Source organism: Scyliorhinus canicula, chromosome 14 (genome assembly GCF_902713615.1).
Source record: "Scyliorhinus canicula chromosome 14, sScyCan1.1, whole genome shotgun sequence".
In the NCBI taxonomy this organism is placed as follows: Eukaryota; Metazoa; Chordata; class Chondrichthyes; order Carcharhiniformes; family Scyliorhinidae; genus Scyliorhinus; species Scyliorhinus canicula.
This window is the reverse complement of record NC_052159.1, coordinates 58,501,046-58,517,327: the sequence shown is the minus strand read 5'-3', so window position 1 is coordinate 58,517,327 and position 16,282 is coordinate 58,501,046. Positions and strand designations below refer to the sequence as shown.

Sequence of the window (16,282 nt, the reverse complement as noted above, 5' to 3'; positions counted from 1 at the left end):
GAAAGGACTGTTCTACTTGTTAATCACTATTCCCCTCATAAGACACCTAGTGCAAGAGCTGGAGATACAACACCTGCTCTCTACCTCTTCCCTTTCCACCATCGAGGACATCAAACACTTCCATGTGAAACAGATTTACTCTTTTCCAATCTAGTATACCACATTTGCTGCTCACAACCCAAACTCCTCCACACCAACTGTTTTGCAGACTTTCTCCATTCAGTCTGCAAGCGTGAACCTGGGAACTTCCAATCATCTGTTATTTCAATTCTCTACGGTTGCAGTTAGTAACATTCTGGTTTGTGTCAGCGAGGTTCCTCTGTGGCCAGAGTACAGAAATCAAAGCTGACACACCAGTGCTTTGGGGAGGGCACAGGGTGTTGGAGGTTTCAGCTTTTGGATGAGATGATACAACCAAGGCCCATCTTCCCTCTGAGATGGATATTTTCAAACAGCAGGGGAATTACCCTGGCCAACATTTTTATTTCTTTCTTGTCATTATCACATTTCTGTTTGTTGGTGCTTACTGTGGGAGAGGTTTTTTTTGGGGGGGGGGGGGGGGGGCCTCTGAGTGCAAATTGCACGTGGTTGCATTTTATACAGTACACTTCAAAAGTGCTTCATTCTAAAAGCACTTTGGAATATCTGGTGGTTCTGACGGGCACTATACAAGTGGCAGTATTTGTATTTCCCACACCCTCCGATTTCCTCGTCCTCTGTCTTCTACATTGCTCGAATGAACAAGTTGGAGGAAAAGCAACTTGACTTTTGATTAGATACTGTACAGCATTCCAGACTATAAATTATATTCTTGCAAATTGCAAAATCCTACCAACTGTCCTGGCTTGAGACAATTCACACCTCTTTAACCTGGGGTTACCCCTATTTCTGGATCTGTAATGATTTGATTACCCACAAATGCTCACATTCCAAGCATTGTCTGGCATCTCTGACTTTGTCTATATAAATGTTTCTGGAACATACCTCTCCATTCACCCGAGGAAGGAGCAGTGCTCAGAAAGCTCGTGTTTGAAACAAACCTTTTGGACTTTAACCTGGTGTTGTAAGACTTCTTACTGTGCTCACCCCAGTTCAACACCGGCATCTCCACATCATAAATTATATTCAACATTTCACATAACCACTGTCCCACGTTCTTTGGACAACAGCTGATGATTCTGCTAACCCTTCCTCTGGACCCACCTTTTGTTTCTGGTCTTATTACCATCTCCTTTACCTTTTGCACCTTATCCCTTAACATTTAAGTCTCACCATCTTTTATCTGATCACAGATCTTTACTTTCGCTCTTTTCCACTACCTTCTTCGGACTCCGTACTTGCTCTAAACCTATCACAGTTCTTTTCTCCAATTCTCATGAAAAATCATGGGCGGGATTCGCTCAGCCCTGGGCCGGGCAAACTCAGTGACCGGGCCACGCCGCCCCGACTCTCCGATTGGCGTGGTGCCAGTCACTAGGCGCTCTACACGGCCGGCCCGCTGATTCTCAGGCCAGGATGGGCCGAGCGGCTTTCATGGAAACGTAGCGTCCTGCCGGCGCTGTCCACACCTGCTCTCAGCTGGCATGAACTCAGCATGGCAGGGTCGGGTGGCGGCCTTCGATGCAGCCTGGCCCGCGAATCAGGGCCTACCGATCAGCGAGTCTGCCTCTGGCTGGGGGACTCATTTCCTACGCTGGCGCGTTGAAGGAAGCCACTGCGCATGTACGGAGCCCGCGGTGCCCAGTTCGTGCTGGGATCACGTGAACCACTCCAGCGCTGTGCTGGCCCCCTGTAGGGGTCAGAATTAGTCCTGGGAGTGGCCCGTTCACACCGTCGTAAAACACGACGGCGGTTACAACGGCGTCGACACTGCCGCGGGATGATAGAATCCGCCCCATGTACCTCAAGTGCCAACTTGATTCACTCCCCACCAACAGGGAGTATTCCCAATTTGTTTTTCTAATTTAGGTTGTTTTGTAAAATGTACCCATGGCTGAGGCTAGACAACGGTTACCAGCAGAGAGTTGCTTTGTGCAATGATATTTGGATTTCTTCATGTAGTGGATTGGTTAGTGCACCAACTGATTTCCCAATAACTGAAGCAAACATGTAAAAATGCACAATATATTCCCTAGTCACGTGCAACGGCAGAAACACAACACATCAGATTTGAGTAAACAGGCTAATTTTACTTGGCGAGACCTAATTATACACTGAATACTCAAACAAGATACTCGTCTCACAATGAGTTAGTTAACACCGAGTTAACACATTCTTTTCAGACAGTTAAATACAGACTGCTGTGGCAAAGAACAGGACTCACAAACACGTATCAAAAGTTCTACATGGGGGAAAACTCCCCAGTACTAGTACATGCAACAAAAAGCTCCAACCGATTATGTGGTAATCGAGGGAGAGCGTGGTCACAATCAGGGGCGAGGAACACACATTTCGGAGGCGTTTCTGAGCTGAAATAGTTTGAAGATCAAGGTTGAGGGCCAAGACCGATTTCTGGAAAATTTAAACTTGTGAAATAATAGGGGAGATAGACAAAAAAGGGGAGACAAAATATGAGACTTTAATGAGCACTGGGGACACAAGTTTGGACAAGTCTAATTTATGAAGGGAGGATGGGGTGCAGAGCCATTGGCATGAGCATGGCTGAAGGCAAAGCTATCAGCAGTATCCGAGAGGGATAAGCAGAGGTGTGGACATACAAAATTGGGTGTCATTTTTCTCTATTTGTTCATGGGACGTGAGCTTTGCTGGCAAGGCTTGCAGTTTTTGCCAATCCCAAGTGCCCTCAGAAGTTGGAAGTGTGCTGCATTCTTGCACCGCTACAGTCCATGTGATGTAGGAAGAAAGTACTGGGAAAGGGTACTGATCGCTAGGAATAACCAGTGGGGGATACACAAGTGGACTATTCATCAATACCTCAGGATTTTAGCCCAGCAACAATCAAAGAATGGGGACATAGATACAAGTCTGGATGGCATGCATCTTACAGGGGAACCTGCAGGTGATGGTGTTCCTCTGCATCTGCCATGCTCATTCTTCTGGATGAGAGAGTTCATGAGTTTCACAAGTGCTGCCAAGAGAGCCTTGGTGTGTCACTGTTGCTGCAATACATCTTGTAGACGATCATACACTGTGCACATGCGGTGGAGGGAGTGAATATTTAAGGTTACATAGGGTGCCAATTAAGCAGGCTGCTGCGTCTTGGATAGTACAAAGCTTGGATCTGCACTCATCCAGACAAGTGCAGAGTATTCCACCACACGCCTGACTTGTACCTTATAGATGGTACCTTAAAGCATAACTTTAAGAGTCAGGAGGGGATTCCTCTCAGCAGGATTTCCAACCCTTGTTGCACTCTTGTAGCCACAGGTCCAGTTCAGTTTCTGGTCAATAATGACCTCCAGAATGTTGATAGTGGGGGATTCAGCAATGGTAATGCCATTGGAATGTAATGGGGAAATTATTAGATTCTCTTGTTATAGATGGTCAGTTCTTGGCACTTGTGGCTCAAATGTGTATTTGCCACTTCAGCCCAAGCCTGAATATTGTCCAGGCATAAGGACAATGGACTGCCTCAGTATCCAATGGCTCACAAATTTAGCAGCATCAGTAGTGAACATCCCCATTTTGGACCTTAATGTTGGAGATGAGATCACTAATGAAACAGCTGATGATGGTCGAGTCTCAGACACTACCCTGAGGAACTGGGACGGAGTTGATCTTCAACAGCCACAATTAACCTTCCTTGTGCTTGGTATGTCAGATATTCTGGGCTCTCTCTCTCATCATTTGAGAAAATTTACAGTGCCGCCTCCTCCTCCAGTTTTGTTTAATTCTTCACCATCCACAACTGCATGTGGCATGACTGCAGAGCTTGGATCCGTAGGTTGATGAACTGCTTTGCTCTCTTTATGTTGCTTATACAGTTTGGCATGCAACTAGTCCTGTGCTGTAGCCTCACCAGGTTGACAACTAATTTTTATGTATGCTTGGTGTTGCTCCTGGCATATTTTACTGCACTTCATTGAACCAAGGTTGATCGCTGGGACTGACCACGGGCAATTTAGCATGGCCAACCCACCTGGAGGAAACCCCCCCAGACACGGGGAGAAAGTGCAAACTCCACACAGACAGTCACCCAAGCCAAGAACCGAACCTGGGACCCTGGAGCTGTGAAGCAACTGTGCTACATGTTTTTTTTTTGAACTAGAGTGCTGAACTTGTGGCATTTGAGTGCGACAGGGAGTTTGGTGACTGAGGGAGTATAAGGGTTCATTTTTATTTAAAGTCTAGTATTTCTTTTATTTAGTTAATTAACTTAAAAGTTGCTGTTTGGTCTATAAGAAGGTGAATATTTGAATCAGCTTTAAACAAGGTCTACTTGTACTTACTTGCAGCTGGAGCTTGTTAATTAGTTAATTGCATTAGGCCACTTTTCAGAGGCTCGAGGCACAGCATAAATAGGAGCTAGTTACAGTGCAGACTTTGTTTGAACTAGAGTGCTGAACTTGTGGCATTTTAGTGCGACAGTGAGAGTTTGGTGACTGAGGGAGTTAGGTGAGGAGGGAGTAAGGTGCTCCTGACATTTAATTTCCTATATTTATCAAAGAGTGTGAAGGGAGCCAGGAGTTTAGAGTACAGATGACTGGAAGCAGAGTCAGAGGGCAGAGGTCCAGTTGGTCTACAGGGCAGCTAATTCTGTAAAGTAAGAGGGGATGGAGGCTAGGGCAGTTGCATGCTCCTCCTGTAGGACGTGGGTGGTGAGGGAAACCACTGGTGTCCCCACTGACTATACCTGCGGGAAGTACAACCAACTCCAGCTCCTCAGAGACCATGTTAAGGTACTGGAGCTGGAGGAACTTCGGATCATCCAGGAGGAAGAGGGGGTTATCGAGAAGAGTTACAGGGAGGTAGCCACACCAAAGGTACTGGACAAGAGTAGCTGGGTTACAGTCAGGGGAAAGAAAACTAACAGGCAGACAGTGCAGGGATCCCTCGTGGCCGTCCCCTTCAAAACAAGTATACCGTTTTGGATGCTGTTGGGGGGGGGGGGGGGGGGGGGGGGATGACCTACCGGGGGAAGGCCCCAGCGGCCAGGTCTCTGGCACTGAGTCTGGCTCTGGGGCTCAGAAAGGAAGGGGGGAGCATAGAAAAGCAAGAGTAATAGGAGATTCAATGGTTAGGGGGATAGGAGATTCTGTGGTCGCGAGCGAGACTCCCGAAAGATATGTTGCCTCCCAGGTGCCAGGGATGTCTCGGATCGTGTCTTCAGGATCCTGAAGGGGGAGGGTGAGCAGCCAGAAGTCGTGGTGCACATTGGTACCAACGACATAGGTAGGAAAAAGGGTGTGGAGGTAATAAACAAGTTTAGGGAGTTAGGCTGGAAGTTAAAGGCCAGGACAGACAGAGTTGTCATCTCTGGTTTGTTGCCGGTGCCACGTGATAGCGTGGCTAGGAATAGGGAGAGAGTGCAGTTGAACACATGGCTGCAGGAATGGTGTAGGAGGGAGGGCTTCAGGTATTTGGATAATTGGAGCGCATTCTGGGAAAGGTGGGACCTGTACAAGCAGGACGGGTTGCATCTGAACCAGAGGGGCACCAATATCCTTTGGGGGGGGGGGGGGGGAAAGAGAGGTTTTCTAGTACTCTTCGGGAGGGTTTAAACTAATTTGGCAGGGGAATGGGAACTGGATCTGTAGTCCAGCAACTAAGGAAGCCGATATTCAGGACGCCAAAGCACGTAGTGATGCAGTGGGGAAGGTAACACTGACAAAGGAGAGTACTTGCAGGCAAGGAGATGGGTTGAAGTGTGTATACTTTAATGCAAGAAGCATCAGGAATAAGGTGGGTGAATTTAAGGCATGGATCGGTACTTGGGACTACGATGTGGTGGCCATCACGGAAACTTGGATAGAAGAGGGACAGAAATGGTTGTTGGAGGTCCCTGGTTATAGATGTTTCAACAAGATTAGAGAGGATGGTAAAAAAGAGGTGGGAGGGGTGGAATTGTTAATTAGAGATAGTAGAACAGCTGCAGAAAGGCAGTTCGAGGGGGATCTGCCTACTGAGGTAATATGGGTTGAAGTCAGAAATAGGAAAGGAGCAGTCACCTTGTTTGGAGTTTTCTATAGGCCCCCCAATAGCAGCAGAGATGTGGAGGAACAGATTGGGAAACAGATTTTGGAAAGGTGCAGAAGTCACAGGGTAGTAGTCATGGGTGACTTTAACTTCCCAAACATTGAGTGTAAACTCTTTAGATCAAATAGTTTGGATGGGGTAGTGTTTGTGCAATGTATCCAGGAAGCTTTTCTAACACAGTATGTAGATTGTCCGACCAGAGGGGAGGCCATATTGGATTTAGTACTTGGTAATGAACCAGGGCAGGTGATAGATTTGTTAGTGGGGGAGCATTTTGGAGGTAGTGACCATAATTCTGTGACTTTCACTTTAGTTATGGAGAGGGATAGGTGTGTGAAACAGGGCAAGGTTTATAATTGGGGGAAGGGTAAATACAATGCTGTCAGACAAGAATTGAAGTGTAGAAGTTGGGAACATAGGCTGTCAGGGAAGGACACAAGTGAAATGTGGAACTTGTTCAAGGAACAGGTACTGCGTGTCTTTGATAGGTATATCCCTGTCAGGCAGGGAAGAGATGGTCGAGTGAGGGAACCATGGTTGACAAGAGAGGTTGAATGTCTCGTTAAGAGGAAGGAGACAACTTATGTAAGGCTGAAGAAACAAGGCTCAGACAGGGCGCTGGAGGGATACAAGATAGCCAGGAGGGAACTGAAGAAAGGGATTAGGAGAGCTAAGAGGGCATGAAAAATCTTTGGCAGGTAGGATCAAGGAAAACCCCAAGGCCTTTTACACATATGTGAGAAATATGAGAATGACTAGAGCGAGGGTGGGTCCGATCAAGGACATTAGCGGGAGATTGTGTATTGAGTCAGAAGAGCTAGGAGAGGTCTTGAACAAGTATTTTTCTTCAGTATTTACAAACGAGAGGGGCCATAGTGTTGGAGAGGACAGTGTGAAACAGACTGCTAAGCTAGAGGAGATACTTGTCAGGAAGGAAGATGAGTTGCGCGTTTTGAAAAACTTGAGGATAGACAAGTCCCCCGGGCCTGACGGGATATATCCAAGGATTCTATGGGAAGCAAGAAATGAAATTGCAGAGCCGTTGGCAATGATCTTTTCGTTCTCGCTGTCAACAGGGTGGTACCAGAGGATTGGAGAGTGGTGAATGTTGTGCCCCTGTTCAAAAAAGGGAATAGGGATAACCCTGGGAATTACAGGCCAGTTAGTCTTACTTCAGTGGTAGGCAAAGTAATGGAAAGGGTACTGAGGGATAGGATTTCTGAGCATCTGGAAAGGAACTGCTTGATTAGGGATAGTCAGCACGGATTTGTGAGGGGTAGGTCTTGCCTTACAAGTCTTATTGACTTCTTTGAGGATGTGACCAAGCATGTGGATGAAGGTAAAGCAGTGGATGTAGTGTACATGGATTTTAGTAAGGCATTTGATAAGGTTCCCCATTGTCGGCTTGTGCAGAAAGTAAGGAGGCATGGGATAGTGGGAAATTTAGCCAGTTGGATAACAAACTGGCTAACCGATAGAAGACAGAGTGTGGTGGTGGATGGCAAATATTCAGCCTGGAGCCCAGTTATCAGTGGTGTACAGCAGGGATCAGTTCTGGGTCCTCTGCTGTTTGTGGTTTTCATTAACGACTTGGATGAGGGAGTTGAAGGGTGGGTCAGTAAATTTGCAGATGATACGAAGATTGGTAGAGTTGTGGATAGTGAGGAGGGCTGTTGTCAGCTTCAAATAGACATAGATAGAATGCAGAGCTGGGCTGAGAAGTGGCAGATGGAGTTTAACCATGACAAGTGTGAGGTTGTCCATTTTGGAAGGACAAATATGAATGCGGAATACAGGGTTAACGGTAGGGTTCTTGGCAATGTGGAGGAGCAAAGAGATCTTGGGGTCTATGTTCATAGATCTTCGAAAGTTGCCACTCAAGTGGATAGAGCTGTGAAGAAGGCCTATTGTATGCTAGCGTTCATTAGCAGAGGGATTGAATTTAAGAGCCGTGAGGTGATGATGCAGCTGTACAAAACTTTGGTCAGGCCACATTTGGAGTACTGTGTGCAGTTCTGGTCGCCTCATTTTAGGAAGGATGTGGAAGCTTTGGAAAAGGTGCAAAGGAGATTACCAGGATGTTGCCTGGAATGGAGAGTTGGTCATACGAGGAGAGTAGGTCATACGTAGGTCATGTGTTCCAGGGGTGATACACGAGGATCAGACAGGATTTGTCAAGGGACGGCAGCTCAACACGAATGTGCAGAGATTGTTAAATGTGATTACGATGCCGGCGGTGGAGGGGGAGGCGGAGATAGTGGTGGCGCTGGATGCAGAGAAGGCGTTTGATAGAGTTGAGTGGGGGTACCTGTGGGAGGTGCTGGAATGGTTCGGATTCGGGGAGGGGTTCATCAAATGGATGAGGTTGCTTTATGAGGCCCCGATGGCGAGTGTAGTTACCAATGGAAGGAGATCAGAGTACTTCAGGCTCTACCGTGGGACCAGGCAGGGGTGCCCCTGTCCCCCTTGCTTTTTGCACTGGCGATAGATCCTTTGGCTTTGGCGCTGAGGGAGTTGGGGAGGTGGCGGGGCCTGGTGCAGGGTGGGGATGAACATAGGGTATCGCTGTATGCGGACGACTTGTTGTATGTGGCAGACCCAGAGGGGGGAATGCCGGGGGTGATGGAGCTGTTGGCTGAGTTTGGGAGCTTCTCGGGCTACAAGTTAAATCTAGGCAACAGTGAGGTATTGTATTGTAGTACACCCGGGTGATCAGGAGGAGGGAATTGGGAGGCTCCCGTTTAAGAGGGCAGTGAAGAGTTTCAGATACCTGGGGGTGCAGATGGCCAGGAGTTGGGGGGCTCTTCATAAGCTTAATTTTACCAGGCTTGTGGAGCAGATGGAGGAGGAATTCAAAAAGTGGGACATGGTGCCGCTATCACTGGCGGGTAGAGTGCAGTCCGTCAAAATGACGGTTCTCCCGAGGTTCTTGTTCCTCTTTCAGTGTTTGCCCATCTTTATCCCTAGGGCCTTTTTAGGAGGGTGACTAGCAGCATTGAGCTTTGTTTGGGCATATGGGACCCCAAGGGTGAAGAGGGTCTTCTTGGAGCGGGGTAGAGATGGTAGGGGGCTAGCGTTACCCAATCTCTCGGGGTATTATTGGGCGGCCAATGTGTCGATGGTGCGCAAGTGGGTGATGGAGGGGGAGGGGGCAGCATGGAAACGGATGGAGAGGGCATCCTGTGGAGATACAAGCCTGGGGGCCCTGGTAACGGCGCCGTGGCCGCTCCCTCCTACGAGGTATACCACGAGTCCGGTGGTGGCGGCTACCCTCAAGATTTGGGGGCAATGGAGGCGACATGGGGAGAAGTGGGGGGCTCGATGGAGGCTCCATTAAGGGGGAACCATCGGTTCGTCCCGGGGAACATTGATGGGGGGTTCCAGGGTTGGCACAGAGCGGGCATCAGACAGCTGAGGGACCTGTTTATTGATGGGAGGTTTGCGAGCCTGGGGGAGTTGGAGGCAAAATTTGGGCTCCCCCCGGGGAACATGTTCAGATATCTGCAGGTAAAGGCGTTTGCTAGGCGGCAGGTGGAGGGATTCCCTTCGCTTCCCGCGAGAGGGGTGAGTGACAGGGTGCTTTCGGGGGTCTGGGTCGGGGAGGGAAAGATATCTGATATCCACAAGGTAATGCAGGAGGTGGAAGAGGCGTCAGTAGAGGAGCTGAAAGCTAACTGGGAGGGGGAACTGGGGGAACAGATCGAAGATGGGACATGGGCTGATGCCCTGGAGAGGGTTAACTCTTCCTCCTCATGTGCGCGGCTTAGCCTCATCCAATTCAAGGTGCTGCACCGGGCCCACATGTCCGGGTCTAGGATGAGTACGTTCTTTGGAGGCGAAGACAGGTGTGTCAGGTGTTCGGGGAGTCCATCGAACCATGCCCATATGTTCTGGGCATGCCCGGCACTGGAGGAGTTCTGGAAGGGGGTGGCGAGGACGGTGTCGAGGGTGGTAGGATCCAGGGGCAAGCCAGGCTTTTGGGGGGGGGGGGGGGGGGGGGGGGAGACTTGACTATGTTTGCTTATTTAATTTTAATTTAATTTTAATTTATTTTTAAGTTCTCTTGTTGTTTACTGGGTTTGGGGGGGCGTGGGGGTGTGATACATGCGTTGATACGGTCTTGGGGGTGTTACCGTTATTAGGTAACACCTAATATTAGGGTGTTTCATTGTTGCTTGTTATTGTTTGTTGTTATATTTTCTGTAAAAAAATTTCAATAAAAATTATTTATAAAAGTCTAGGGAACAGTGAATCCAGGAACTTGCTGTTGTGGTCGATAGAGGGGGGAGGTGCCAGAATGGTCATTCAAGATCAAAAAAGAGCTTGGTTCACCAAAAGTCACTATCATTAAACATGTCAAGGCTAACAATGTTGTGGGGAGGAAATGGAGTGCTGAACGTTCAGACAACAGTAGGTTAGTGAGTGAGGGGAGCAGAGTAATTGAGATGGCCAAAGTCACAACATCAGGTCCCACCGAAGAGATCTAGACAGGCTAAGAGGCAGGTGGCCACAAGGAATGAAAATTTGTAAAACAGGCGAAAAAAGGTTATTTTGCAAATGGGAAAACTAGCAAGGTCAAAGAAATGGGTCCAGAGGCAAAGGAAGAGGAGCTCAAGTATTATTTAAAGCTCAAAAACACCAAGAAGATAGATCATTACCAAGGACAGATTCTTTCGTGTCAGAGGGGGCAAATTCAGAGGAAAAAGAGAAAACAAAAGGAGAGATTGGATAAAGGAATGGATCCGAAAACAAAAAGGTGGAAAAGCAGCACCTGGAGGGCCGTTGGTTTCTAAGACTTGTTGGAAGCTTGCAGTCCTCGACTCACGTTGTACCAAACCCCTGCAGAAAAGTCAAAAAGGAATAAAACCAGATGGCCCATTTCACAGAACGGATGATCCATCTTGGCCTTCCTCCTATGGCGCTCAACATCACAGAAGTCACTCTTCAACCAATTCCATTCATTCGGAAATGGAAATGGACCCAGACAACATCCCAGCTGATGCTCCAAAAGTAGCCGTGCCCATAACCAAGCAAATCCTGTACACTGACATCACAAGTGCCAGACAATGACAATCTCCAACATATAAGAATCTAACCATCTCCCCTTAATATTCAATGTAATTACCATCATAGAATATCCCACTATGGCATCCTGGGAGGTTACCATTCACCAGAAACTGAACTTGATGGTGGCTACAAGAGGTCAGAGGCTGGGAATTCTACAACATTGACCATCTGCAAGGCGCAAGTCAGGAGGGTGATAGAATACTCTCAAGAATACTCTCAAAACTCAAGCTCGACACTATCCAGGACAAAGTAGCTCATGGGGGTCAGCACCCCATCCACCAACTTCAACACCAAGGCTAAGTCTACTGCACCTTCCAAGCATGTGACCTCTATCACCTAGAATGACATGGGTAACATACATGGGAACGCCATGAACTGCAAGTTCCCCTCCAAGCCACCAACTCGACTTGGAATTGTATCACCGTTTCTGCACCTGATGAACTGCAGTGGTTCTAGGAGGCGGCTCACCACCACCTTAGAGGGCAATTGGAGATAGGGAACAAGTGTTGGCCTTGCCAGAAATGCCCACATCCCATGAACGCATTTTAAAAATCTGAAATAAACAAAAGGTTTTGTTAAAGTGACGGGTGAGGTGAAAGATGAAGTGAAACTGAAGACCAGGGAACCCGTGGAGGGATTTGGTGATAAAAGTAGAGGTCATAAATGCGCGTTGGGCATCTGCACAACGTTCCTCAAACCACTGCTCCCAAACTGAGATCAACACCTTGCGCTGCCCAACACGCATTTATGACCTCTACTTTTATCACCAAATCCTTCCTTTTGTTTATTTCAGATTTTAAAATTCTTTTGGCACAATGGGCTGAATTGTCTCCGTCTGAGCTGCAAGAATTCTTAACATTATGTGATGATATATATCTGGAGATTCCCTGGGGAGCAGACAATTTGATAGAATGTTTAGATGTAGATGTTTGATGTAGATATGCAGGTCAGGGAATCGGAATGAGTGTCAGGGAATCGGAATGGGATGAAGATTATATAATTAATGGGAGGAGCCAGGTCTGTAGCAGGCAGTTTAGTTTGAGTTTTGCTGAGAGCTTGGAGCTGAGCATCAGCTTTTGCATAAGACTGTCAGCGTCACAAGCATCGGCAGGCTGTTTCCTGACAAGATCAATCCATCTCTCTTCACGCAGCATTTCCAAGACATCTCAATTCAAGTGTACAGCAAGTATCCCTGCTACCTTTATTTATAAGTGTTTTTTGACCCGTGATGGACTTGGCTTAATTGGAGATGGGGACGGTACAAATTAAAAGTGTTTTCTTTTGTTAAGAATAGTGCAACTGTTAATTGTAAGCTATTTTCTGTGATGTTAATATAGTTTAATCCTGTGTTAATAATAGTTTGCTTTAATACAAAATATATCCCTATTTGTCAATGGAATCACTCCTGGAGCAAAGTATCCTTTCCTCCGTTTTACAAATTAAGAAAATAAGTGTTTGGAGTTCTTGCTCAGTATCCTAACTTAACAATTCTATAACAGGCAAATGCAAAATATGACGGGTGGAATTTCAGTTGGAATCTATGTGGACTAAATTGGAGTCACAGGCAATTGCCGAAGAAATAAAATATGGCTGTTTTGGTAGGCATCTGATTGAACACAAGGGAGACAAAGCAAGTGAACAGGCGAAGAGAATAGAGAGACATTCTATTGGCAGGAAGAGCAGAATTTAAAATATGGCAGATGTTGGAAAGTTGAAATAAAAACAGAAAATGGTAGAAACATCGAAGAAATCAGGCAGCCACTATGCAGGGAGAAACAAAGTTAGGGGGAAAAAAATTAGAAATGCATTATGTTTTTCTCCCTTCCTTCATTTGCACATCTCAACCAGTACGCAAGTTATATCATTCACCCCTCAACTTAAGATTTAGGATGGCTGACATCATAACATTACTATATTAATTCATTTGGCAAACACTATCTGGCTGATTGAGGAAAAATGGGAACCAACATAAACTATAATGTATACCTCACATTGAGGAACTAAAACACTTGACAAGGAGCATGTTAGGAGGGAATGGCAGCGCTGAACATCCTTAGATCAATTATCAACTAAAACCAATAAGATCCAAATAATTTTTTACCTAGTAAATTGGAGCTCAAAGTAGGTTAAAAATATTAAATACTTACTGGAGCTTTCTTATCAATAGGTTTTATGACAAACTTTTTATCATTAAAGGAGATGTTTCTTATTTCACTCCACGGAAAACCAATTTTGGGTGTTAATCTGTTGAGTAAAAATTACAATTAAATTAAAACAAATTATTTCTCTCAACGAAAACAGGACAGTGCTTTATTTTCAAGTATACAAATCTAAACTTGATAGTAAATGTTTGAGCACAGTTCCCTTAATAGATGGATCTTTTACTTGCACTTCGAATTTTGTAAAGTATAAATAACTGCAGTGCAGAAAATATACATTTCCTCAACAACAAAAGCCTTCAGTAAACAATATCATTGCCCAAAACATGTTTCTACTTTTACATGCAGCCAGAGGAATTGCTGCAGCTATATGAAGGCAAATGGACATTGCAGGTTCCAAACTGGGATCTCATTACCTACAGGGCTACAACTGTTCTTGGGATTATTATTATTACTTTCACAAGCAGGCTTACACGGAAATGAAGTTACTGTGAAAACGCCCTAGTCGCCACACTCCGGCACATGTTCGGTTACACAAAGTATTCAGCGCCAGGTTAAGCCGAAAGCCAACAGGCTGAATGATTTTGATCCAAGAATTAGACAGGGAGATAAATTTTAAAGTGAGGGGCGTGTCAATCCAGGTCAACAATGTCAGGATTAATAGGGCTGATGGTAGATTGCAAAAAGCATACGCACTGCAGCATTTAAATAACCCGAGGTTTGCACCAGAAGGTTGCAACACTAAATCTGGACAGCACTGGACTAGTCAACTCTGGACGAATGTTTCAGCAGCAAATCAGCTGGTCAGCGGTAGGGGTCAACGTGTGAAGATGAGGAAGAGGTGGAAACCAAGGGTAGATCCTTGGGAAGTTTGAGGTAGCGGTTAAGGGCAGGAAAAGCAGCAATTGCTGGAAAAGATAGAGTTATATTTGTAGAACCAAGCAAAGGTGGTTTCAGGAGACTGAACCATAGGGGAGTCATATTGGAGAAGTCACCATGCTGAAGCTGCAGACGTTGAGGGAGGCATACACTGTGGTCACAAGTCAAGGGTAGAATGAGGGCGACAAGTGATGGCAGCTATTTTGAAAGTGAGGAGATCGCACTGGAGGACAGAAAATCACTTTAGGTCAGATATCAGCATCCAGAACAGAGTTAAGGAGGTAGTGTGTCTCAGTGAGAATAGTTCAAGGTTGGAGGAGAAGGGCAGCACGGTGGCACAGTGGGTTAGCCCTGCAGCCTCAAGGCGCCGAGGTCCCAGGTTCGATCCCGGCTCTGGGTCACTGTCCGTGTGGAGTTTGCACATTCTCCCCGTGTTTGCGTGGGTTTCGCCCCCACAACCCAAAGATGTGCAGGGTAGGTGGATTGGCCATGCTAAATTGCCCCTTAATTGGAAAAACATTAATTGGGTACACTAAAAAAAAATTTTTTAAAGGTTGGAGGAGAAACAAGACTAGGATACAGGTTCCAGTAATGTAGCCAAAACATTCATGTCCATTCATGGCATTGGAGGGAGCAAACATAAAAGAGGACTTCTTTCAATTGGAGCACACTGATAAAAGTGGGGTTCAAATGTTTTTAGGGACATGAGGATGATGAGAGAAACAAGGATTGTGTACAGAAATGGCTTGGTCGCGATCAAAAGGCTACAAGTAGAGGAACACACAAGACAAAGACAATGGAGTGGCAGTGACATGGTGAGGAGGCCTCATGTGTAATGAGGCATTGGAAGAACATTTCGGAATCAGAAGGAAGGAAAATGATTTAGGATTGAGAAAATTTACCAAGTTCCTTTGTAGAGGGAGGAATGAAAAATCAAGGCTGCACTTGGAATATTGCACACAATTCTGATCACCACACTACCAGAAGGGTGTGGAGGCTTTGGAGAGGGTTCAGAGGAGGTTTACCAGGATGTTACCTGGTCTGGAGGATGTTAGCTATGCAGAGAGGCTGAATAGACTCGGACTGTTTTCATTAGAAAAAGAGGTTGAGGGGTGATCTGATAGCGGTCTCCAAGATTATGAGGGGCATGGATAGTGGATGGGCAGACACTCTTTCCCAGGGTGGAGGGGTTAGTCACCAGGGGGCATAGGGTTAGGTCCATAGGGCAAAGTTTAGAGGAGATGTGCGAGGCACGTTTTTGCGCAGAGGGTGGTGAGTGCCTGGAACGTGCTGCCAGGGGAGGTGTGGAAGCAGATACATTCATGGTGTTCAAAAGGCATCTTGACAAACACATGATATGATGGGCATAGAGGGAAGTGCTGAGGGTTTTGGACAATGTTGGTATCATGACCGGTACAGGCTTGGAGGGCTGAAGGGCCTGTTCCTGTGCTGTATTGTTCTTTGAGAACACTGGGACAGGGTTTGAGAAGGAGATAACGAATTAGGACCACAAAAGTTGAACGAGAAGGGTGGGAAAAGTTCCACAGGCATAGGAGACAAGGACCAACATGTGATTAGATGACAAAGGTCCTACTACTACAGTTTGGGCAAGTTCAGGTCGAAGTGTCACCATCCACAATAATTTGACTGGCAAGAGTCTCAACCATGAGCAAATAGACATTCTGTTGTGAAAAAGGGGCAGGGATTGATGATCTACTGGCAAAATCCAAGAAGCTGATTGTTGACTCTTGCAAACAACCATATGGGGGGGGGGGGGGGGGGGACAAAGAGATAAGAATGGGAAAGTTAAGAATGCCATCTATCCATAAACAAATCTGCAGTGCTTAATTAACCCATATAAGAATGCTAGGAGTACAAACCAGTAGCAGAAAGGAGGAATGATTCTTTGCGGCAAGGACTGAAGGGCAAAGTACCTGTTTGGAGTTAGGGGACAAGAATTGAAAGATGGCACGATTAGATCATGGGAAGACAATGTTGGGTGAGAAGAGCCCAAGGAGGGC

At 46.4% G+C, this 16,282-nt stretch overlaps 1 protein-coding gene across 1 annotated transcript in view; it reads right to left on the bottom strand.

The window, feature by feature from the left end:
• Positions 1 to 16,282, bottom strand: part of LOC119977196 (radixin-like) — a 113,875-nt gene that overhangs the window by 25,347 nt on the left and 72,246 nt on the right. Inside the window, 1 exon segment of the mRNA XM_038817893.1 lies at positions 13,371 to 13,467. Coding sequence (XP_038673821.1) covers positions 13,371 to 13,467 — 97 coding nt within the window.